At 37.9% G+C, this 24,533-nt stretch overlaps 1 protein-coding gene and 2 long non-coding RNA genes across 4 annotated transcripts in view; 1 reads left to right on the plus strand and 2 right to left on the minus strand.

Moving 5' to 3' along the window:
* LOC123865448 (putative ferric-chelate reductase 1 homolog) overlaps positions 1-22,628 on the minus strand; it is a 28,544-nt gene extending 5,916 nt beyond the window's left edge. For both annotated transcript variants that reach the window (XM_045906486.1, XM_045906485.1), the window contains exons 1-9: positions 22,323-22,628; positions 8,852-8,962; positions 7,794-7,976; positions 6,054-6,226; positions 4,244-4,397; positions 3,219-3,693; positions 2,588-2,759; positions 2,192-2,249; positions 1,910-2,063 (exon numbers count right to left, since the gene is read on the minus strand). In XM_045906486.1, coding sequence (XP_045762442.1) covers positions 1,910-2,063; positions 2,192-2,249; positions 2,588-2,759; positions 3,219-3,693; positions 4,244-4,397; positions 6,054-6,226; positions 7,794-7,976; positions 8,852-8,947 — 1,465 coding nt within the window. In that variant the 5' untranslated portion in view covers positions 8,948-8,962; positions 22,323-22,628. The remainder of the gene's footprint in view (positions 1-1,909; positions 2,064-2,191; positions 2,250-2,587; positions 2,760-3,218; positions 3,694-4,243; positions 4,398-6,053; positions 6,227-7,793; positions 7,977-8,851; positions 8,963-22,322) is intronic.
* LOC123865495 overlaps positions 1-24,533 on the minus strand; it is a 30,759-nt gene that overhangs the window by 5,916 nt on the left and 310 nt on the right. The gene's annotated exons all lie outside the window — the stretch shown is intronic.
* On the plus strand, positions 301-23,939 carry LOC123865492. Its single transcript, XR_006795976.1, has 3 exons — positions 301-473; positions 15,198-15,201; positions 23,926-23,939. It is a non-coding gene; the product is annotated as an uncharacterized LOC123865492 (long non-coding RNA).

Genomic DNA, 24,533 nt, shown 5'->3' on the forward strand with positions numbered 1-24,533 from the left:
CTGACTAACTGACTGACTGACTGGCTGGACTAACCAGACTGACTGACGGACTGACTGATTGGCAACTGACCTGACCGACTGATTGGACTGACTGACTGACCTGACTGACTGACTAACCGGACTGTCTGACTGTCTATCTATCTGACTGACTGGATTAATCAGATTGACTGACTAACTAACTGACTGACTGTCCGGCCGGACTTACTCACTGACTGACTGACCAGACTGACTGACTGACTGACTACGGACTGACAATCAGTTAGTCAGGTCATTTTGATGCGACCTACATCTACATAACTGTATAATAGTAGTTTATGAAACGGTTGCATAATGATAGGTATTAAAACATGAGTGTGAGTTAATAGTATCACACGAGTGTTGAAATACCTAATTATGTAGAGTTTCATACACTACTTTATCTAAACTCATATTATCTTAAGATCCAAACCATAAAATCTTGGTAACATAGATATGTAATTATTCACTGTATTTATGCCCAGTATAAGCGGACTAAAACAGCTGCCTTGTATGCTCTCGTGCATAAAGTGTTATATGAAAATTTATATATAATAGGTTCATGATATGCCTTAGCCTAGCCTCCTATGCTCCTATGCGCTCCTGGTACTTTATTCATGTAAGCTACAGTTGGTGTCACCAGAAATGCCCGTGTCAACTAGTCGTTGACATGGGACGGCGCTCTTGGGAGGCCGCGATTGATCAAAATATACCCAATTCTCTTACACTTAGGCGTATTTTTATACTTCTATCTCGCTCTTCGTTAAATTTCCTAGCAGCCAGACCGAAAAAAAACGTTGACTTGGCCAAGTTAAAAAAAAAACGTTTCAAATGACAGTTTCGTCTATGCGCCGCGAGTGAGATCATTGTTTGTTGATTTCGTGAAATAAATTCGTTTTGTGAGTAGTTTAGTCTCCGAACTTGAACTTGCGCAGTGGGTGATACATCGATTACATATATTTTGCGTCTTGTAAAAAGGCCTCCGACCTTATACCTGCACAGTGGGTGATTTATCAATGTATGGTTATTTAGATATATAGATATAGGTACAATGACCCAGAGTTAGTGATCATAGACAAAATAGCCACAGACAACATAGACATACGTCTCGTAAACGGCCAAGGGCAAGGCGCGAATTTCCCTCCATGGCTCGAAAGTCCAGAACCCAGAGTCGTGCAAAGATCACACCAGTTACGTAATGAAAAAAATTATAATTACAATTAGATCGCAATATTTTCCTAACAAAACCGTGTTATAATGATTTTTTTTAAATATCAAAGTATAATAGTGAATAAAGCATGCCAATATGTGACACATTTTGATTTCATAATTAGAATTTTAAGATATGAGATTAGATAAAAAATAGTTATTTGATCATTTTAATTTATAGTTATGTAACTAGTTTAATTGTTAGTTTTAATTGTTTAAAATCAATCACAACTAAAAAGTTAATTGTGATTGATTTAATCTAATTTTGCGATTGATATAAGTTAATCTAAATAAATTAATTGCAAAATACAATTAAACATTAATTGCAACTAATATCAATTACAATTAAATTATTTGCAATTATTTTTTTAATCAACTAACGAGTTGATTTAATTTTTAATTGATTGATGCCCAACTATGATCCCGTGATACTGGAAGTAACTTCTTGGCAAGTGTGTTCTAACTTAAATCTCAGAATTGCTTCTTCCTAAGCATGATTATCGTTAAGAGCAAGTTACCTGGGAATAAGAAAAATAGTCTGTCTGAAGTAGGTACACTGTACAACTGTAATATAACGTGCGGATTGTCGTCCATCGTCTGCCAGCCGCCTGCCTCTCTAGGGTTTGGATAAACCCAGCCACAATCAGCACTATCAAGATACTGAAATAGGTACACTCCTACTTACCAATAGGCTGTATGAAGCACAGCAAAACGGTGACTATGCCAGTGATGGCGTGCGGGTTGTCGCCCGTCGTCTGCCAGCCGCCCACCTCCACCAGGATCAGGATGAACCCGGCCACTGTCAGCACCCACGTCAGCACCATCAGGATCCTGTGATACTGGAATACACATGAACATTAAAAACAGTTGGGCTGGAAAAATGTTATTGCCCGATAGGACAAAGAAAAAAAAGTCTCAATAATGGGGATTCTCTAAATGAAAATATTGAGTTAGACAAATTACTTACAGCAAACCAAATGTCTACGCCTCCAAGAGTTTTTCCTTCCCAAGTCTTTTTGAAATATCTGCAAAATAAAATAAACAATGTAAGTATGAGTTTTAAACAGACTGTAGTTGATAATAATATGTTCACCCCTCATCGTCGAATCGTAAGCGGAAGGATCTGAGCGCGTACTGTATTATTATCCCAAGAAACTCTTTGCCTTGGTAATAGATATATGATGGTATATGGATAGGTATGGTATGAATTTAATAAAAACTGCCTTACTCCTTCCAGGTTAGTCCGCTGCCAGCTTAGACTGTACAATCACTTACCATCAGGTGAGATTGCAGTCAAGGGCTAACTTGTATCTGAAGAAAGAAAACGCAGAATGACAGAGAGTTTTAGTCTAGTTAAACTCACCTAGCAAGTACGATGCCGAGGGAAGCAGCGCCGAGCCAGGCGGTGATCATGAAGCTTCCGTGCAGTTTCAGCAGTAGTTTGGAGCCGCCCGCGGCCGCGCCCACCGTGGCCAGCGACAGAGGCGTCCCCGTCGCTTCGTATGCCAGGCTGTGGAAGCCTACTCGGTCTGCCTCTACGATTAACAAAATTACATTTAAGTCGGTAGGTACTTAACTTCTTTATCAGGAACCAGAAGCTTAATCTGCTACACCAAACAAATCTGTATGGGATTTGTGTGGTGCTGCGTGGTGGTGGTGCGCATTGCTTGCTTGGTGGTTGGCCTTGCATGTTTGACAGTGGGAGTGCGGGCGGTTCATAATATTGCATGCTGCGTGTTGCACTATGCAGATTTGTTTGGTTTAGCGCATTAAACATTTGGTTCCTTGTATATCATGGACTTCCGCAAAGTAACCCCTGCTCCTATTGAACACTTTTGAATGATCGGAGACGCTAAACATAGAAAATTTCTTTGAAAAATCTTGGATTTATGTTTCATAGAATTAGATTGGGATTAAATTTTTTGAGAGTTACAGTAATCAAAGAAGTAGTTTGCTAGTATATTTATATAGTTGTTTAGATAAATGAAACTTACCTTTCATAGAATCTCCAGAAACAACCATCAAATTGTAACGGTTGTTCGCTAAATCGAAAGTCTGTCCCATCACCGTCGAGACCGTATCTCTTTTGAACTTGCAGTACAATTTTCCGTCAATGGTCGAAGATTCTAACAACTGCACTATGTTTTGAGGAGAATCTGACCTCTTGACGTAAGGTTCCACTTTAGGATAAGTCCAAGAAGTGAACAGATTGACTCTTCCATTGTCATTCCTGACACATTCCATAGCGCTATCGTCTCCCATTTTACTATCCATACTCAAAGCGGCTGCGATATACTTCGGATTGTCAGTTCCCTGGATTTCGAAAGTGTAAGAGTCGCCAGCAACGAACACTGCTACAATGGCTTTGCAGTTTCCGCTTTGGATGCAGTTCTGAGGCACGCCGAAGCAGAGCTTGGTGTCCGTGCATCCTTGGTAGATTAAGTCGAATGGAGCTGGTGTTGTGGTTGGCTGAAATAATTATATAAATCGTAAGATAGGAAATAACTTTTGAACTGCTAAATGGTACATCTGCTACTGTTACTACTGGTATAATGGCAGATTTTACTTTAATAGTAAAAAATTATGACGGAGGAATGAAATTAAACCGAACGAAGAAAGAACATGCTATTTCGGTTTTCAAACAGGCTTAAGTTTCCTGACTGAATATTGACTATGGATAATGATGATTGGATGTAACCGGCTCGTTTTGTCACCAGTTTGAGAAAATCCCAGCTGGAACTTTGTATTTAGAAGAGGTCTTACTTAGAAACTCTTTAAACTTAAGGTATTGCCAGCAATCTCACGTACAAGTACAAAGGATGGACCACGTCTCTGTGCGGGTTTCAGCCCCAGGAAAAGAATGAAGAAAATATCTATTATAGGCGTACATTACTAAATAGGTTCCTGCGGTGCGGGAGGGGTGGACGTGACGCGAGAGCTGTCATCCTTCCGCGCCACTCCACTACCGCAGGAACTTCCTCAGTTATGCGCTATAACTATAGTGTGTCGTAGTACCAACCTTGTTCTCTATCATGACCGGCGGAAGATGCGCAGGCCTCCTCGTGGTGAAGGAAGGCTCGGTGGTGACGATCTCGGTGTCGGGCGTCACCACCTCCACCAGCGGCGACTCCACATTCCGCCAGAACGTCGCGTAGCCTTGAGCTACTGTGGCTCTGGAAGTAATGTGCATGTTATGGTTATAACGGGTTCACTAGACGGTCTGGAGTCTGGACTGGAGACCGCGTATGGGTAAGCGCTTGGAATACCTAACCTCTAGTCAGATAGACCCACAAGAGTAGGAAGGTTGCCAAGAGCGGGAGGATCAGGAAGGCGGATCGTGTGTGTGGGGCGCTCTTATACCTGAAGTTCTAGCAGTGGACGCAAACAGACTGATGAGCACTTCACTCTAGCGTTCCAATAAATATAGCGCTGGATTGTTACTGTAGAATGTTAAGAGTTCATTCACCATAATATTTTGCATTGCAGGTATAGCGTACTAAATATACGTAAATAGACTTGTGATAGGTAGTCGAAATACAATACAGTCCAGTAATGACCTAACTAATAAATAAAATTGGAGAGTCTGTCTGTAATTTCGAAATAACTACCGCATATTAAGGTCATATGGTTATTTGAACGATTCTATAACTGAATCACACGTTTTTAAAATTTTTGTCTGTCTGTCTGTCTGTCTGTCTGTTTGAAAAGGCTAATCTTGGGAACGGCTGAACCGATTTTGACGGGATTTTCACAGACAAGTAGAGAATTGACCAGGGAGTAACATAGGCTACTTTTTTAACCGACTTTCAAAAAGGGAGTTGTGTTTTTCTACCTATGTACACCGAAATCTCCGAGGTTTCTGAACCGATTTGCGTCATTTCTTTTTTAATCGATAGAGGAATTTTGCGACATTGTTTCATAAAAAATTTGGATTCCAGCTTCTCAATCCTGATGCTGCAGGGGATCTGACCAATCCACGCGGGCGAAGCTGCGGGCATCAGCTAGTGACTGATATACCTAATGTAGACGACGCGACGCGAACATTTAGCGCTGGGAGGGCATGGTACTGGATTAGAATTTTATGGACTAAATAAATAGGTAAGTCGCAACAGAACAGGCGAATTTTTGCAAATTGAATATTGTGGTCTTGCATAGATTTGATGATCAAATTCGAACCTTACGCTAGCAATAACTTACGTTTATGACAACTTTCGCTGGACCAATTATCTCATAGCACATATGCATACTACTTCTTAAAACTATTCTACTACCTAACTACCTACCTACTTGCGTTAACCCAATCGTGAAAGTTAAAATGTTATACAAGATTCTGAATCTAAAGTAATTTTAGAATTATGATACTCATAACAAAAATGATTATTTAATAACATGTAACGTAGATATATGTAGTTCCGTGAAAATAATCTAAAGATCTTGAAAACATTTGTACAATTGTTTAGCGATTCCCAAGACGGTAACAAAAACAAAAATGTTTGAACAATGGCGTCGAAAATAAACCGCATTTAATGTTACCTAATTAATAACAGTATTTTAACACTTGGTCTTATTTTTAATCGGTCTGAGTAGGTATGATTAGTACTTGGCACATTCTAGAACGAACAATAGTTTCTTACCTAAACTCGATCTAGGAAAGATTTCGGCGTTTGCCACACGAAGGTCAGGGGCGGTTTCTCCTCTGGTGAGGTGTGAGTAACGGTGTTGTTCTGGACCTGACAGCTAGTGGTCTGTGCCATCGTTGAGTTGGAGACTTTAACCCTGACCACAATAATGGTCAATGGCACATTCTAGAACGAACAATAATTTCTTACCTAAACTCGATCCCGCCTAGGAAGTCTTTGGGCGCTTGCCACACGAAGGTCAGGGGCGGCTTCTCCTCTGGTGATGTGTGAGTAACGGTGTTGTTGGGCCCCTGACAGCTGGTGATCTTTGCCATCGCGGGGCTAGGGACTTTGGTGAACATGCCCACTATTTTGTCAGTCTCCTGAAAATGAACAAATTAATATTTAGAACGGAGTTTTGTAGTGTAAAAACCGCCAATGTGCGAGTCAGACTCGCGCACCGAGGGTTCCGTACTCGGACATTTTACACGATAAATCAAAAACTGTTACGCATAAAAATAAATAAAAATATGTTTTAGAATGTACAAGTAAAGCCTTTTCATATGATACCCCACTTGGTATAGTTATTCTACTTTGAAAATTGAAAATATTAGTTAATTATTATTATTTCTTGCTGAACACATTTTCATTTTTTTTGTGATGTAACCACAAATTCACGAATTTCGGATTTTTTCCTTTACTTGTGCTATAAGACCTACGTACCTGCCAAACATGATTCTAAGTCAACGGGAAGTACCCTGTAGGTTTTCTTGACAGACACGACAAATGGACGGACAGACAGACAGATAGCAAAGTGATCATAAGGTTTCCGTTTTTCATTAATTTACCTATTGTTGCAAACAACAGAAGAACTACAATAAAGGATATGGATGGCGTTCTTAAATCATTTATCAACCTGGTGAACGACCTTAACACAAACCTTTGATTGAAAATATGTAAATAATAAATTAATCGATGTCCAACTTATTTATTCTATTGTCTTGCGTTATGTCTATTTCCTTCTATATAAGATTATCTGGCAAAGTTTTGTCGTCATGTTTTATTTTTGTTTTCGACACCTGTTTCTTGGAACGATCAACCTTTTGAATATTAATTTGGCTTATCGGATGCCGTTTTGTATATAACGACAGGAAATAGAAACCCACATAGCGTGAACTGAATAATTACGATTATAATTATTAGAATACAGGGTTGAACTCCTTGATCGAATGATGCACGATGGTAGAAGATATTTCTTAAATATTTTCGTTGCAGAGAGTATGGAATTAAAATTGGTTCGTTGTTTTAGTGGCTTGATTAGGTTAGGTATACGGTTGCAGATCATGAGGTCAAAAAAGTTATAGAGATTATCTATCAAAAAGTTATCAGTAACAAGCAGCAGTTGGTGGTTTTATATCCCCATACCTCGTAGAACGCATTTAATATGAAGCAAAACCGTTGATCTCTCCGGTCGTGTCAGATTGCCGTTCCATCTGATAGTGAGCGAACAGAGAGTAGGTAGGTACACTCTACTTGTATCACTAAGTAGGTTGTAACTAGAACGCTAGCAAAAACGAAGACAGGTGATATAGTACCTACTGATGATTACTGATAAGATACCATAAAACAAACTACGAAAAAAAGTTTTAAGAAATCCTGTATTTTGTAAAAGTTCACAACATATTGCAAATAAAACATCTGACTGACGCTATAGGTCAACGAACGTTCCGTAAATAGGTCACTCGAAGTCAATGCCGCGTCATTTTGGCATTGACCAGAGTTTTGCACGCTATACAATGCGGGTTTGAAAATGACTAAATCACTAAAACTACAAGATAAAGCTAATGGTTATTGGCATTGGATTGTGTTAAGGTACTATAATCATAATATGTACCTAATGCTAAGTTTTTGCTAGCGTTCTGGTTAAACCCCGTATAAGTAATCTTTTACCTGTATCGCTCGGGCCTGCAAGAGGAAGCCTCCAATAGGCGTGGGTGCGCCGAAGGGACTACCAATGGTGACGTTGAGGGTGTCACCCTGTCTGACTTGTGCAGTGGATGTGAAGATCGCGTATGGTGGTACTGAGGTCTGGCCTTGGATGCCGCCATGTCTGGGTAGCTGGTCTTGGCAGGCCTGAAGAGTTGGAAGAAAATGTTAAACAAAATATTCTATAAAGGAAGGATACTGTAACTGAAACTGAAAATCAAAACACGTCTGACATATCTAGTTATGATATAAACACAATGGCTAAACAGGGGTTCATTAGATAGATTCTTCGTCTCTACTTAATTCGAATAAAGATTCGAACAGTTTTGGACTCCAATTATAATATAAGTTACCTACCTACCTTCAAGTCAAAAGTAAGTAGGCATCTTCTGGGCAAGCGCGGTGCACCTTACGCTGCATCATCACTTGCCAACAAGTTTGCTTGTGCCTAACCAAGCATTAGTCTAAAAGATGATACCTAAGGTCTGCATTAGTCAACCCCGTTAATCATGAGTGATGGATCATTGATGGCGCAGAGAAATCAAGACATTTTTCATGCAAACAGCCATTGTATTAGACGGTCACAGAAGTGCTATGGCAAAACTGCCAGCGAAAAGTCTCCACGAACTCGTACCTAGTACCTACGAAGCGATTCGCTTCTCGTTTCGAATAGGCGAGCACTGCTAGAAATCTGAATGATAGAATATGGAATGCCCTTCCGGTATCTGTTTCTCCGCTAGCTTAAAAGAAGACTGAATGCATCTTCTAGGCAGACGTGCTCGAAACGTATTCTGCTACGAATCGTTAAGGTTCGGAATGCCCTTCCGACATCCGTGTTTCCTGCCACGTAGGTATAATCTAAATGCCTTCAAAGGAAGGCATCTTCTAGGCAAGCGCGCTTCAACTTATACCTCATAATGCCTTTTAGCCTATTTTGCAATAAAAAAAGAAGCCCAAGGCACGAATTACGATAATTATAAGAGGTAGGTAATAATAATATGTTTCATTTCGAAGGTTCTTACCAAAGGCGGTGCTCCAGATCCATACTGTTGTGAATATTTGACAAGTGATAGTACTGTTATCAGCATCAGCTTCACGCTTCGTTTTCGAGGCAACATTTTGTCTGTTTAGATCTGAAACAAACACATTTTATCATAGAAAGGTATCACACGAAGAAGAAAATTGAAAATGTAAAGATATTCCCATAGCGCGTTTTGCTCTTTGCGGAAAGTTAATATTATATTGGTAACTAGCGACCCGCCCCGGCTTCGCACGGGTGGACATTTATTTTTTCTATTTTCCGGGATAAAATATAGCCTATACGGATTCGGAAGAATCCCTCTAAGTAATGGTAAAAGAAATTTTGAAATCGGTCGAGTAGTTTTTGAGCCTATTCAATACAAACATACAAAAATACAAAAGTTTCCTCTTTATAATATTAGTATAGATTCAATGTGATAGCCTGTAGGTGGGATATTCGACAATCGGTTTGCGGTTTGATCCCGGGCACGCACTCCGAAAAGTTAGAGGTGTGGGACCATAGATAAAAGAAAGAATTCTTTTGTCTATGTGTGTGACGAAGGTGACGTGAATTTACAGAGTTTGTGCGTTCTTGCTTTAACGGTGCGCGGTGAAAGAAAACATTGTGAGGAAACCTGTATGTCCAAGAGTTTTCCGTAATGTTCTCAAAGGTGTGTTGGCGTACGCCCTACAGATTCATTCTGGGAGGAGACCCGTGCTTAGTAGGGCACGGGGCCGACTGTGGGTTGATGATATGATTTTATAGTTAAGTGCATAATAAGTAAAAATACGTTTTATTTTTATACTATAAGTAATATAGATGCCCTAAACTAATAAACATTTTCGTATTTATAACAGTAATGATTAACAGGTTTAGCATGAATTATGACGTGGTATTTGGCGTGATATGCTATTGTTTAGCGGTGATAAAGGCAATAAAGGCGTGTACAGAATTGCGAACGCGGAAGTGAGGTCACGGTACTAGGTAAAAGTGAAAGGGTCCACCTGAATGTGGACTAGCCTTGAGGGCTTGCAATTTGCAGGATATACATAAATAACTCATGAGTAACGGTGGGTGAAGTAAAAATTGTAAAAACTCTTTCTATTCATAAGTAAAATTGTAAAATGTTGATTTAAATAAAATACCTACCTATCTAAGTACTAAGTAGTAAGTTAAGATTCTTTCAAAATGAAAAAAATATGACCTATGTCATCACTTTTTTTAATCAGTAGTTGAGTTTGATAGTGAAGATAAGTAATTAAGCAACATTTTAAGTAAAATTTCGAGCTACTGTGACCTTATGTTAACTATAAAAAGACAAATAAAAATGGTTAAACAACTCAAGTTAACATTGTGAACAAATTGGTCACGCGGCGTCGTCTTGTTGGTATCGCAGGTTTTTGTTAACCTTCACTGAGCATTTATCACTTGGCCGACTGGCGGTAGACATTAGCGCGCCTGTTCCAATCACAGTACAATTAATAACTTAAATCATCGATGGATCAAACGTCTTATGTCTAACATCCATTAAGCTGCATCATCACTTGCCATCAGGTCTGATTGCATCCAAGCTATAGTCTATAAATTAAAAAAACTATGTAGGTATATTAGGGGGATTTGGTTCTAACGAACTTGAATGGGAATCTGAAAAAATGCGGTATTGGAAGAGCCGCCTATCACTGAGCCTCGTGGAGACGGAGTTTTCTGGAGATTGAATTCATGTCCAGCAGAAAGCTCAGGGTCAGAGCCAGGGGCGATAGAGACAGCTATGCTTGGAGTTTCCCTACGTGATCATCAATGAGGAGATTATAAGAGAACCAGAGAAGCTGACATAGCTAGTAGGGCACAAAGTTCGAAAAACCGACAAACTTTAGGGTCCCAACTACTGGCGCAACACCGTGGCGTGTGGAAGTCCCTAAACTCTTTTAGGGATCCCTAAACCTAGTCGAGTGGACGTCTATCGGCTGATGATCATGATGATAGCTTTTTGATCATGCAAATCGGTCACAAATCATACAAGAGTCATCATACAAGTCAAGAGTGAATAGGCAACTTCTAGGCAAGCGCGCTCCATCTTAGGCTGCATCATCACTTGCTAGCAGGTCTGATTGCAGCCAAGCGCTAGTCTATATAATTTAAAAAAAAAACATGTACAAACTGCTTTAAATGCTTTGAAGTTGTCCTCAAGACATTTAAAGCATTTCGATACAAACTTATCGAAAAATCGGTTGAACAGGAAGTACCTAACTACCCATAACTTAATTATTACTAAATCGTATAGCCTATAAAACTAATGTCTCCGTTTTGTTGCAATGGGAACCTACATAACTATGGGAACCTACATAATATTATTAACTAACTAACGAACAAACCAACGGAGGTCAGCGAGATATCGGCGACCTTGCCTCTGCAATGTCAGCAACTGCTCCAGATAGATCTAATGGTTACTTTGCTTTACTTGCGCTAAATATGTGTAAAGCCATTTCTTAGGACAGCTGTTGGATACTCAATTCTATCTCAAGGTGTACCAGAGATGCACCCATTTTTAGGGTTCCGTACCTCTAAGGGAAAAACGGAACCCTTATAGGATCACTTTGTTGTCTGTCTGTCTGTCTGTCCGTCGTGTCTGTCAAGAAACCTATAGAGTACTTCCCATTGACCTAGAATCATGAAATATGGCAGGTAGGTAGGTCTTAAAGCAAAAATACAGGATTAATCTGAACGTGGCTCGCATTTGGCCATTATTTCTATTACCGGCCTGTCTAGAATTCAGACATCCATCGTTTTCTTCGTTGTAATAAATAAATAAAATATACGGTTGTGACAGCGTAATAAGGGTTGTAAGTTACATTCGTGACTAAATTGTATCTAGGACGCGAAGGGTCAAGAAACGCGGCGAAGAAATAATTAATAAGGAGAAATGGGCCAAGAAAATGTAGAACGCCGTTGACGAATAACAATGTCCTACTTAATAGTGATTTTTAGTACCTTCAGTCCTTCACCTATTTTATCAGGGTAGTTAATCGCTTAATAAAATATAAAGCTCATCGCTCACTACACTGCAAAGTTGAGGCGAATTGGAGGCGGCGCCGGTGTCGTGGGTGGAATTAGGCGGAGCAAGATGCCTAGGCACGAGTAACATGCTTCATTTGTTTATTGTATTTATTCATAATGTCGTCATCCGAAAAGAAATAATTACAGTGTGGCACCTTTTGTCGTCAACCAAGCAGAATTACAAAATGACATCTTAGAGGGCAGTTACAACAATCGATTCTTTTGCGCCTCCTTTATAACATTTGCTTGTTGAACGCCCGCTGCGCCGAACGATGCCTCGAGTCTTATCTCTTGGTCCTGTGAGCGATAAGCTTTAGGTTAGGTTACGTTATCTAAAGCATTTAGACAGTGGACTAGGTACGGAGCTAAGTTTTCATAATTAATTATTTAGTTCAGTAGTAGTTTCGAAATTTGGTTCAGTCTTGCAGTAAATTTCAGATTTGTGTGGTTTTTTGCTCAAATTTCAATATTTTTTGGATTGCCTTTGGTTGCAATCGCACCTAATGCACTTAAGGGATGATGCACTATTCTTTTGAAAATACTAATGTATGTACTATTACTAATTGGAAATTTTTATTAAATAATTGTTATTCTATCTACAAAAAATATAATATTTTTATTCGTAGGATATCTACATAAATTAAGTTTGTACCTACTTAGTCAACGCACCTTCCATAATAATATTACGTAATCTACATACTGACACTGGTTTTCGCTGCCTTATAAGCATGTGTACCTATCACCTACAATAACGAAGGCTATCGTTGTACCAATGTATTATCCTTGCGTATCAAAATTCAAAGAATTCGTTGTTAATACCATTAGCCTCAAGGTCCTCACTAAAACCGGTTTGAACCACGTTTTTGCGTTACAACATTTTACGATTGTTTACAAATAATAAAGTTGGAATTTGGAAAAAGGCTAGGACTTAATTCCTTCGAATCATCAACTAAATTACCATAATCTCCACCATCTGTTAAGTAGTCTTCATTGGCTTCTCCAGCAATCAGCAGATAGCTAGTTATCGGCAATCAACATTGTGCCTGTTAGTCAAATCAGCAACTTTTTATAAAACGTCAAAACGCTCGCGCTTAGTATGGGAGCTTGTATGAAATACATGGATATGACATCATCAACATTTGACATACTTAATTCGACGTACTTTTTTTAGTTAAATCGATAATTTAAAATTAACAGCAGACGTGGATTTTACGAATCTTGGAAGACATTGAATTTTTGACATAAGCACTATCCCAATTAGTGGTGTAAAACATCGGAAAACTACTATGTAAAATCAGGACTAGGTAATTTCCTAAGAAAAAAAGATTTGCTGGTAACCCTACATTAAGAAGTCAAGTAACGGTACGCATTTTACCACCATACTTTTACTAACTAGGAATTTCTTATAGAAAACGCTCACGTCAGCTTGCGTGACCGTGCCGCCGAAATTCCTCACCGTGGCGTGTCTAAAGCCACACGCACACTACGCGTGGCTACAGTGCCACAGTTCACATTTAGGGAAATACTAACAAAACCGTCGTGGTTCGAAGTCTCTGGCAGGCGTCAATTGTTAACTTACGTTTGCCCTTTGTAGTTAGTTTGCCCTATTTTTCTATGACTTTTCGTCACCCTAGACTAATATTTAACATAATCGTCGGTTCAGGATCAAACGGAGAGTTCCTTCACTCTAGTTCACTCTGGCAGCGCGGTGCGATGGCGATGGCAAGAACTTGTAAGACAAGGAAGTATTATAATATTATTATGAAGGCGTACGTGAAGGAAAACATTATGGGGAAACCTGCATGTCTGAGAGTCCTCCATAATTTTTTCAAAGGTGTGTGAAGTCTGCCAATCCGACCTTGGCTAGTGTGATAGACTATGGCCAAATGGCCATATGGCCCCTTCTCACTCTGAGATGAGACCCGTGCTCAATAGTGCGCCAGCAGTGGGCTGATCATGATTAATAAAAATATGATAATGTAATTAAGTATTACAACAAATTCTACACGTGACGCGCGCGTTTAGTGACGTCTTGCGATGCGCGCCGCACAGCTATCGCTTTTTGTCTGTTGAAGCCTTTATCTACTGCGTATTTACTAATCGTTCGTTACCTTGTCTCTATCTCTACAAATGATTGCGTGGGAACAACCATTGTGTTGGTGGTTGCATTAAACTATAGGTAAGAAGTTTTCGTCTAACTATCATCTGGCTCATTTAACTAGTCCCGGTGGCTTTGGCGTTGATAGTTCACGGAGTTTGCTACACTGCACTGGCACTGGGGTCTAAAGTTCAACGCACACTAGCAGAGTTGAGGTGCGGCATCTTTCTTAAAGAATTCAAACATTATTTACTTACGAGTACATATCGAAGCGACCACGCGCGACAGTGCGAATTTGACGAAAAGTACTAACTACAGCTGCTTGTCTACTTTTTATTCGTAATATCAAAGACTTCCCACGGGATTTTGAACGGCCCACCTGCTTAGCCAATTTCGACGAAAGATTCTGAGCCAGCTTGCATCCAGGAGATGGACTTAGGCTACTTTTTATGCCGAATGATCAAAGGGATCCCATGGCATTTTTTACAAAAACTAAATCCACAGAGATGACGTCATGGGCATCATCTAGATAAGTGATGAATTAAGTTTAACTTAAAGCTTCAAATGGATACTTACCTTATTCAACTAGGTAGGTAGGTACTTGTGCCTGCTGTGTAGGTCACGACTACAACGCAAGTCGCTTTGTATGTACCTCTAGATATAAAATAATGACGCACCGTTTGGAGTTTAGCCGCATCCATCTGTGATAATGACTTTTCCCACGCGATCATAATATATTTTGTATAAACAATACAATGTTCCTGATGAAGGCGAGAAAATACGTCGTCTGGCTAGTAATATGAAGGCCCAGAGGTGCATTCTGAACCGAATAGCTCAAAGGTCGATAGCAGAGAGAACGGAAGTGTTGGAGCTTCAAACAAGCATTTGAAAAACGTTTGGCTAATCTGCACAATCTCTAAAGTTTGGAGATTGTGCAGATTGACCGGTCCTGTCTGACCGATCCATTAAAAGGTACCTATAGATTAATGTTTACCTAACCTGTGGTGTAAACCTAGGTTTAAACTATGCGAAATTAACAGGTCTAAATCTAGTGCTATCCTTTTCCGCAGAAAGTATTATGAGTGTGATACCAATATATTTAGATATATGTATTATCATCTTAGTTAAGTTTAGAGATTGTGTATAACAGAATAACCCAAAATATGGATTTTAGACTTTAGATTAGATTCTGAAGTTTGGTATATCATATATATTTATTACCGATCACGGTTTCAATTTTAATATCAGCAATTATAATCCGTCGCTTTCGCGTTTGTGCTAGAAATTGTTTAGCTACCCTTTTGAGTTAGCTAAAATATGTAGGTATGAGGTTTAATCATGGATCAGGATGGCCGATGAAAACCTGCGAGGTTTTTATCTCTGCTCTGGCAAGGTAACCCTGGCTTATGGATTTACCATTTCATTTAATATAATTTGTACACGCGTATGCGCGCACTAGTATAATATCCAGTCATGAGTGTGCTTATGTTTTGTATATTTCGGGCTCAAAAGTGTGATGCAATGACCATACAATATCAATGCAAAGGTAAGTAAAAAATATCTAGTCTGTCGCTAAGATCGATTAATCCATTGTTTAACATGGTTATAATCCGGTAGGTAGGTATACATAATATCTATGCGTGGGAACATAGTATACAATAGGTTTTCCTTGTTAACTTGTAAAAAACATAAACAATCTTAAGGTCGCACCTACTTACCCATTAACTTAACGGAATTTGTAAACATCATAAGGATCAAGATATATTGTGGTACCTATATCTTTATTATTTTTCTTAACAATAAAATATGACCTTTGAGTAAGTATATTATTGCTTAAAATAGAGTAGCACTAATAAGTTGTTAAATTAAAATTCATTTTTCGTCCTTTTTTGGCAATATTAAAAAGAAAAACCGGGCAAGTACGAATCAGACTCGCGCACCGAGGGTTCCGTACTACAATTGTATTTTATCGTATTGACACGACAAACAGACAGACAACGAAGTGACCCTATAAAGGTACATTTTTTCCTTTTGAGGTACAGAACCCTGAAGATGAAAATAAGTACTTACTCTTAATTCAGAATAGAGAAAGACATCAGAATCGACGCCAGTCTCGGACGGACACGTGGGCGTGGGTATAAGCTAGAGAATATAAGAAGATATTGAAGAATTGAGGAAAACATGGAAGATATTGTTGAGAGATAAAGCCGGCCGGGAAAATCCCACATTTTAATTGGCATGCCAATGTCGAGCTCATTGTGAAAACTGTCACGGTCCAATAACTCTGTAGAAGGAACATACATTGCCATACAAAAATAATTTCCCCATGGAAAACAACGCACTATTATTAGGTGGGTAGGCCTACCTAAAACTCTGTACCCATCAAAATCGGTTACACTGTTAGGCCGTGAAAAGCTAGGAGACAGACGGACAGACAGACACACTTCCACATTTATAATATTAGTATGGAAGTATGGATAATGACCGCTAAAGATTTTAGCAACAGTATGACTACGGAACCCTATCTGTGCGTGTTTTGATACGCACTTGATCAGTTTTCTTGTAGAAGTTGAAGAAAATCTTTATTTACTTACATAGTACATCAGTACCAGCTGGTAGTTGCCGTCTAGAGTTGCAATTTGCAAAGGTAATTTAGTACCTAGAGCAGTTCAAAGTAGCAATCAAAATCTAAATACCTAGATACCTAATTATTAATTTCTTAGGTAATAAATAATTATCGTATACGGATCAGTACCTAATCAGTACGTTTAACTTTAAAGTTCAATGCCAAGATATTACTCAGCAAGCAACTTTTATTTACCGCCTACTGATTACTTAAACCACCAAACTGTAACCTTCTGTTAAGTTGCCACGTAACTTCCGGTTAAATTTTATTGCCTTTGGTTATGACTAAAACTCTAATCTAAAGTAACGCTTAGGGCGGAAACGCGTAACATTAGTTTTCCGAATTATTATTCTATTTCCGTACGCGCATACCGGGTTTTTAGTAGACTAGAATTATTTATATGTGACTTTACGTGATACGTAACAAATCTAGTGTTTTTGGACTTTTGACCACTTTTAGTTTTTTTTTTAAAAGAATATTAGCCATGTTAAATGACTAATATTCCCCTTTCCTCTCCAACTAAGCGTCAGGCTTGTGCTAGGAGTAGGTACGACAATAGTGCAATGGGCGGGGTTTGAACCATCGACCTTTCGGTTTTCAGTCCACTCCTCTACCGGTTGTGCTATTGAGGCTTAAATTCTGAGGCTGAGATTCAATGCAATGCGATGAAAAATAGATCCTATGAGTATCTCAACGGAAGGGTTATTTACTTTAGTGGTTTATGCAGTGGCGATCATCCACAAAGAAATTGACTGACTAGATTGCGAAATTTTTTAAATGTGAAGGAACATATTTGATCACGAACAAATCGCGAGCAAATTGACGAGGCATCGTCGTGAATCTGTCTAGTTTCAATTGTTGTTAGTTAATCTGTCAAAGTAGGTACATGCCCTTAAGATATTTCAGTCATGCTAAGATCTACAGGTTTCAAACATAGGTAATTTGACTTTGCTAAACTTAAGACACAGTTTCATTAATGAAACACATTTTTAACCGACTTCCAAAAAAGAATGAGGTTCTCAATTCGTCGGAATCTTTTTTTTTTATGTATGTTCCCCGATTACTCAAAGACCCCTAGACCGATTTGGATTCTTTTTTGTTTGAAAGGATCGAGCAAAATCAAAGTGCACTCAGCTGTTGATCTTGGCCTTAGTTAGTAACCGGGCGTTTTCGCAACAGACAATTTAACTGCAGGCCGATTCCCGAAAACCTGCATCAATCATTATTACAATCGCAATTGTTGTGATTGGCTGAATTTATGCTATTCTTATTGCAATAGCCAATAGTGAGGGAGCGTCAACCAATCAGAGGTGATTGCAATGCAATCGTGACATTGTAGCTGTCATTCTACCGCAATCGAGCCGCTGGTCTGTGATTCGCAATAAAAGGCTATCTTATCGACAATCAATATTTGGGAAAGACGGAAAACTTTTTACATTTAATGTTGAATCAACACAATTATTTTTATTATAGGTATTTGTAATAGGGTATTATTATCATGGTATTATAAAATGACGTGTTACAAGTCGTCATATTAATAAGGAAAATAAAGCTTTATTATTGTGAAGAGATAAAGACATTAATGAATAATTCATCCTCAGCTGTGTCGCTGTGCGTTGTGACTCAAGAACCTGGGTCAATTAATTGTGTTTCGATTAATTTGTACCTACATTTTATGCTAAATACTTCCTTATACCTATGCTACTGGCTGCTGTTCATGACAGTATAGGGAACTTCTAACAAAACTTCGGGGCTTCGACGTCACTGGTAGACGTCAAATGTTAGTACCTTTGAAGCAGGTAGCCCTAAAGTAGCCCTATTTTTCTTTGATTTTACGTCAACATAGCATAGCCTAATATTAGACATATCGTCGATTGAGGATCAAACCGAGAGTTTCCTCACCTTTACTTTAGTTCACTCTGCCTGTGCTACGACTTTAAAATAATAGGTACCAACAAAGCAGACGAAAGGCTTTTTCTACGCCTTAAGCACAACGCACGCCTAAAGGGTTGAGTAACTTAAACATTTTAATATGGTTGATTTTTTTGTAAGGATAGCAAAAATCAAAATACGAAGGAGTCTGCCTTATCGGCCGTGTCGGTTCGGCGACAGCCATGACATTCAGCCATTTCAGCTTGAATATACTATGAGTTATACGCTTTTGTTCTTCTGTGAATTTCCTCGTTCCGGATTTTACTCGTATATAATATGTTCAGTATAATATAGTGATCATCCGCTTTTTGATAGATCATTTTTTTGATAGTCCAGACTGAGCCTCATAAAGATAGATAGTCGCACACAATTCGTGCAAAGTTCTAGAAACAATTTTGTGATAAGTACCTACCTACCTATTTGGTTATCTATCCAATAAAATTTTAGTCACATCGACAAAATGTCGACAAACGTCGAAAATGTACGTATTTTCGTGACCAGTCGACCATGCCGTTGCGGAACGGTGCCATTGACACGTATTAAGGATCAGGCTCCGTGACAGAAGCGGCCTTCAGCGCCTCTCAAGTGGCTCCTTATCATAACACAAGTGTTTAACTATTAGACCTTTTGTTTGATCTTTCGTGAGAAGAGACCTCTATACCGTCATGCATTGGTTCGTTATTGGTAAAAAGTCAAAAATAATTTAATTTTATAAACTAAGAATAGTATAGTCAGTTCAGGTGATGTAGGCAACAGATATCGAGGAAGAAATTAGGTAAAACTTATCTCATCTTTTATCTGGTAGGACTAGTAATAGGACTGGTAATACTGGTTACTGAAAATCCTATCATCGACGTTGGTAACTTTTTTCGTAACCAAATACGAAATAAGATTATATCGATTTTATAATTATACTAGCCGATGCCCGCGACTTCGCCCGCGTGGATTTAGGTTTTTCGAAATCCCGTGGGAACTCTTTGATTTACCGGGATAAAAAGTGGCCTATGTGCTAATCCAGGATATTATCTATCTCCATTCCCAGCCAAATCCGTCCAGTAGTTTTTGCGTGAAGGAGTAACAAACATACACACACACTCACACACATACAAACTTTCGCCTTTATAATATTAGTGTGATATTATCCTTTTTTCAATCGTCAAATAACTTTTATCTGTGGTATAGATTTGACGTATTGACAAATTTCCTATACAAACAAAAACTATCAAACCTTCGAATATATATTCCTCGGAAAGTTATTTGATGATTGAAAAATTGGCCTACTTAATTTCACGATAGCAATATTTTTTCGTTTCATTACAGCTCAGGGACTTAAGAAATTGAAATAAAATGGCAAATGATAAGTCGTAAAAGTAAATAAAACGTTTATCTAACAAGTACATTGCCAACAGTTTACGTTGTCACGATCATAATAATAAAAAATACCTAATTACTTTTTACATGCAAGTCGTTATCACGTAGGGTTGCCAATTGCCGTCCTATCAGGGTTTCCCAGGTTTGGTTGACAACCGTATTCTGTACGCACGAATAATTTTTGACTTTTTATGTAAGAAATTTACTTATATTATCTTTAAATGATTTCCTAAATGTATCTAAGGCGTCGAAGGTTTACATTTTGTTTATGTGAATGAACCTTGAAAATAACGGTACTGAATACCTAATAGGTACGACTAGAGTGGGCTAACTTTGGTTACGTGACCCCGAAAAAAATACCTAGCAGTACATATCTATGCCTAGGAGCAGCAGCGTGCCCCTTCAACGGCGTTTACGTTGAAGAAAGAGAGAGAAAGAGAGAGAGAGAGAGATAAAAGGTAAGAGTTTATGCGATAGAAAAAGAGCGGAATTGCACGTGGGTTTTCATAAGAGTCACTATTTATTTGAACGTTTTTGAACGGAGTGATGCTTCTGTCCCTGGAAGATGCTGTTAAATATTCTGTGGTATGTAACCGATTCAAATAAAATTTATTTTTCCATTGCTGATATGAAACGATATTAGAGGTAGCTTCTCGGAGAAAAGAAACCTTGCCTTAATGCCAACGAAAATAAGGCTTACTTTGAGTTACCATAAAAAAATCATACTCTACTCCACTCTACTGCTCTCTGCTGGTGCACATTGCGCTTAATTGCACATGACGCTCTATAGGTATCTAAGGGTGCGTACAGACCGGGAGCATTTAAATGTAATGTTTTATGTCTAACAATTTGGAATTCGATTTCGAGCATTACATTCATCGATGTTTACATTACAATGGCGCTGTACTAACCGAAGGAACATACATTTTATGTAACACTGTCACTGAATACAGCAATTTAGGTTATTGCTTCCACGGAATTATGGTGCAAAAAAAATATAAACTAGAAAGATAAGCGATTTTACAATTTTATTTAAATAAATTTAAGTAATTAGGCCAGTTAAGTATAATTAATTATTGTCTTATCACTTAGTGCTAACAATTACATGGCCAACTGTTTGCTGTTGTTATAATAATAAAAATCATCTAATTGTTATTGCAAGTTGTTGCTATAATTAAGTACCTACCTACCTACTTAATTTATGAAATTTAATTCAAGCGAGTTTTCCAATCTGCATAATATTAATAACAATTGCTTTATTAGTTAAGTAGACATTACGTATATCCACTGTTAATTAAATTTGTTTTATTGATTTTTGTTTTTTAATCCCAAAAAGTTTTTAGAAAAACTGACGTTTAAAAGAAATTCAACTCTCTACCTATTACTACTATTAGGGTTCACGAGATAGGTAGGTACAGCTGCTGTCAGACTGACAAACGCACAAACGGACGGACGGACAGCGGAGGCTTAGTAATAGGGTCCCGTTGGCACTCTTCGAGTATGCGACCCTAAAAAGTGTGTTACGTAGGATCAAACTAAAAACCAATTAAAACTTTGGTCCTGATTACCTTCATTACATTGTTTCCATTATCATAAAATTTAATTTTATTATTGTTAAAGTGAATAATTAGACGCGTTTAATAAGTAAAATTGTCATTTGAATAGTGAATAAAGAAATCGCAAATAATTACTAAATCATTTAAATTATTTTGCGCTAAGAAGTAGCTCAGTATACCTAAAGTAATTAAGAAAACTTCAAGTTAATTATAGTAAAACTATTCATTTTTAAAACGGTTGCGTGTGCCCTAAACATTTACATTTAAATCATGTTCGATTTAAATGTAAATTTTTGTTTGATCAATAAATATTATGTTCGAAATTAGTGACGAGAACAGAAATAGACTAAACCCCGCGACTTTGACCGCGTTATAACCCGATTGGTATTTCTCAAAAAAGATTTTGAGAATCGAAGTTCTTTCTATCTTCTAAACTTAAATTTTGACATTAGACCCCATTTATGGCGGAAGTTCACTAAGAAAGGATTTTTGGAAATTATGATATTATTATTACACTCTTTGTTTTATATGTGTAAGATATAGGTAAGTACAGGGATTTAATAATATAATAGTATAATAAATTGTAATACCAATCGGATATCGATAGGTATTATCTATACAAAATTATTATTTGATATTGTAATTAAAAAACCGATATCGCTAAACAAATAAAGTAGGTACGAAAGTTCAATTCGGGAATACACAATATGTGCGGAACAACACTTAGGCGGTAGGAAGAAATTAATTTTACGAAAGGTTCCGCTGTAACCATTTAGTTTAGCATATTATTCAATGCAGTTAAAGAAAATAACTTTTACTTTCAAAATATACTCACACAAGAACCGGTCTGGGACGTAAAACTCGTACGATTTCTACACACAACTTAATTTCTCACCAAAACACTGACTATTCACACGCTACTATTACTCTTGATCAAACAAAAATAATAAAAATAAACTCTTAATGCTTAGTTCCTAATACCTAACTTGCACCAATCACTTAACAGACAATTTCTAACTGTATTGTTTCTTTTTGTTTTAGAAGTTTCTTACACTTAGTAACTTTTGTAAACTAAGTTCGATGTCCCAAGACTTTCAAACAGACAGGCTTCGCGCGCGAAGAATTAAAACTACTGAGAGCGGAAAGTAATGTTGTCATACGTTAAGTAAGCATTACCCCGTTTACAATTTTAATAACTCCCTGTTTTCTTAATAAATTAGTTTCATTATATTAATTAATGACAAAAAAAAAATTGGTTGTCTGTAAAGTCGATTTACTGACGATAGTTGAACGTGACAACAAAGGCCGATTGTGCTTCTTTGTCGCTCGTTCTGCACTTTCGCTTGCACTTCAAGCCTTACATGGAACGCCTCAGAGCGAGGTAACGCCGCATGAGTCATGTTTTTTAGTGCGCGCAGCCGGCTCTATCAAATTATAAGACGTTGTCACGTCAAAAACAATTGTAAAAACATTTTATTATTGAAAAACTCACAAAAATTAAAAATAATTAATGATACATAGCTATTTTACAAAATAAAGTTAATCTGAGCTTGTTGCAATGGAAATAAAACTAATTGTTACTTTTATAATCAACTATCTACACTTTTAACGATTCAAATAATTTCGTAAAGCTCGAATCGTTGTCGTCATCGTCGCCAGTCGATATAATATTATTATGTCCACTGCTGGAAATAGGTCTTTTGAAGGGACTACCAGACTCTGCGCTAGTTGAATCCAGCAACTCCTTGCGGTTTTTTGAGTTACTTTTAGTAAATCACTTGAAAAATAATATCTCATTTAATTTAACAAATATTATTTAGGAAGCTAGATAGTCAGGAAACTAGATAGTCCTCTCTGGAGGTGCTGGGGGGGGTCACATAGGCGTCAAGAAGCTCCCTCGGGCTTTTTAGTTATAGTTTTAGTTATAGAATTAGTTGTTAAGCTAGAAATAAGTACCAACTAACATAGTTTTATGTGATTTGTCATACTAACACAATTATGGGTCTAATGGCCTGAAATAAAAGTTAATTTTATTTTATTTATTTATTTTATTTAAAGTTGGTGCGTATTTGTACTTATATATACCTAAGCCAGAAGTTAGTTGTAGGATTTAATATTTTTGCCATATTTAGTGGATTTTTTTCTAAGCTGGCAACACTGTTCAGTGGAATGACCGGTTGGCGATGAGGTAACGGCAATAATAGTGGGGAGCTTTGCTTGCTGACTGCCACTCATTTAACTGTCCCATTCCAATCACATTTGCGTAGGTATTTCAGCTTGGTTGGTTTTTACGTCGGAAAATGAATCATTGGTAATGATATCTTTATTTGAATCTGCATCAATTAACTACTTTCAGCCGGGTTTTTCGTTGTTTCTACCTACCTCATTATGACCAACCCATTGCCGGCCCACTACTGAGGACGGGTCTCCTCTCAAAGTCAAAGTCATTTATTCAAAGTAGGTACAATGGTACTCCTTTTAATAGTCGAAATTGGTACGATATAGTGGTGATAATTAATTACGTAACTTAAAACTAAAGCTACGAGGGTTCCAAACGCGCCCAAGTCTGAGAAGAGCGCACGACAAACTCAGAATGAGAAGGATTTAGGTCGCCACGCAAAACCTGTGCTTATTAACAGACTTCACACACCTTTGAGAACACCATGGAGTATTGTCAGGTACGCAGGTTTCCTCAAGAAGTTTTTCTTCACCGATAAAAGAAGTGCTGATATTGAGGAAGTGCTGCAGATTAGGAGGAAGTGAAGATTGCTTAAAACCCACTTAACTCCGAAGAGTTAGAAGTCCAGCTTGGAATCGAACCCCCGAACCCCCGATTAGAAGACAGACGTCTAACCACTGAGCTATCAATGCTTGTCGCTTGGACATTGGGCTAAGTCACCAACCAATCACAAAAATGTTTTAGAAAAACATTTCGGAATTCAGTTCGTTTTTTTTTCAAAAACAAATTTTTAGAAAACATGATTTCGTTTGTAATTGGTTAGAGACTTAAATAGCGCCCTCTGAGATTTTTGCCTCTCAAAGTTAT

Source organism: Maniola jurtina, chromosome 5 (genome assembly GCF_905333055.1).
Source record: "Maniola jurtina chromosome 5, ilManJurt1.1, whole genome shotgun sequence".
NCBI lineage: Eukaryota > Metazoa > Arthropoda > Insecta > Lepidoptera > Nymphalidae > Maniola > Maniola jurtina.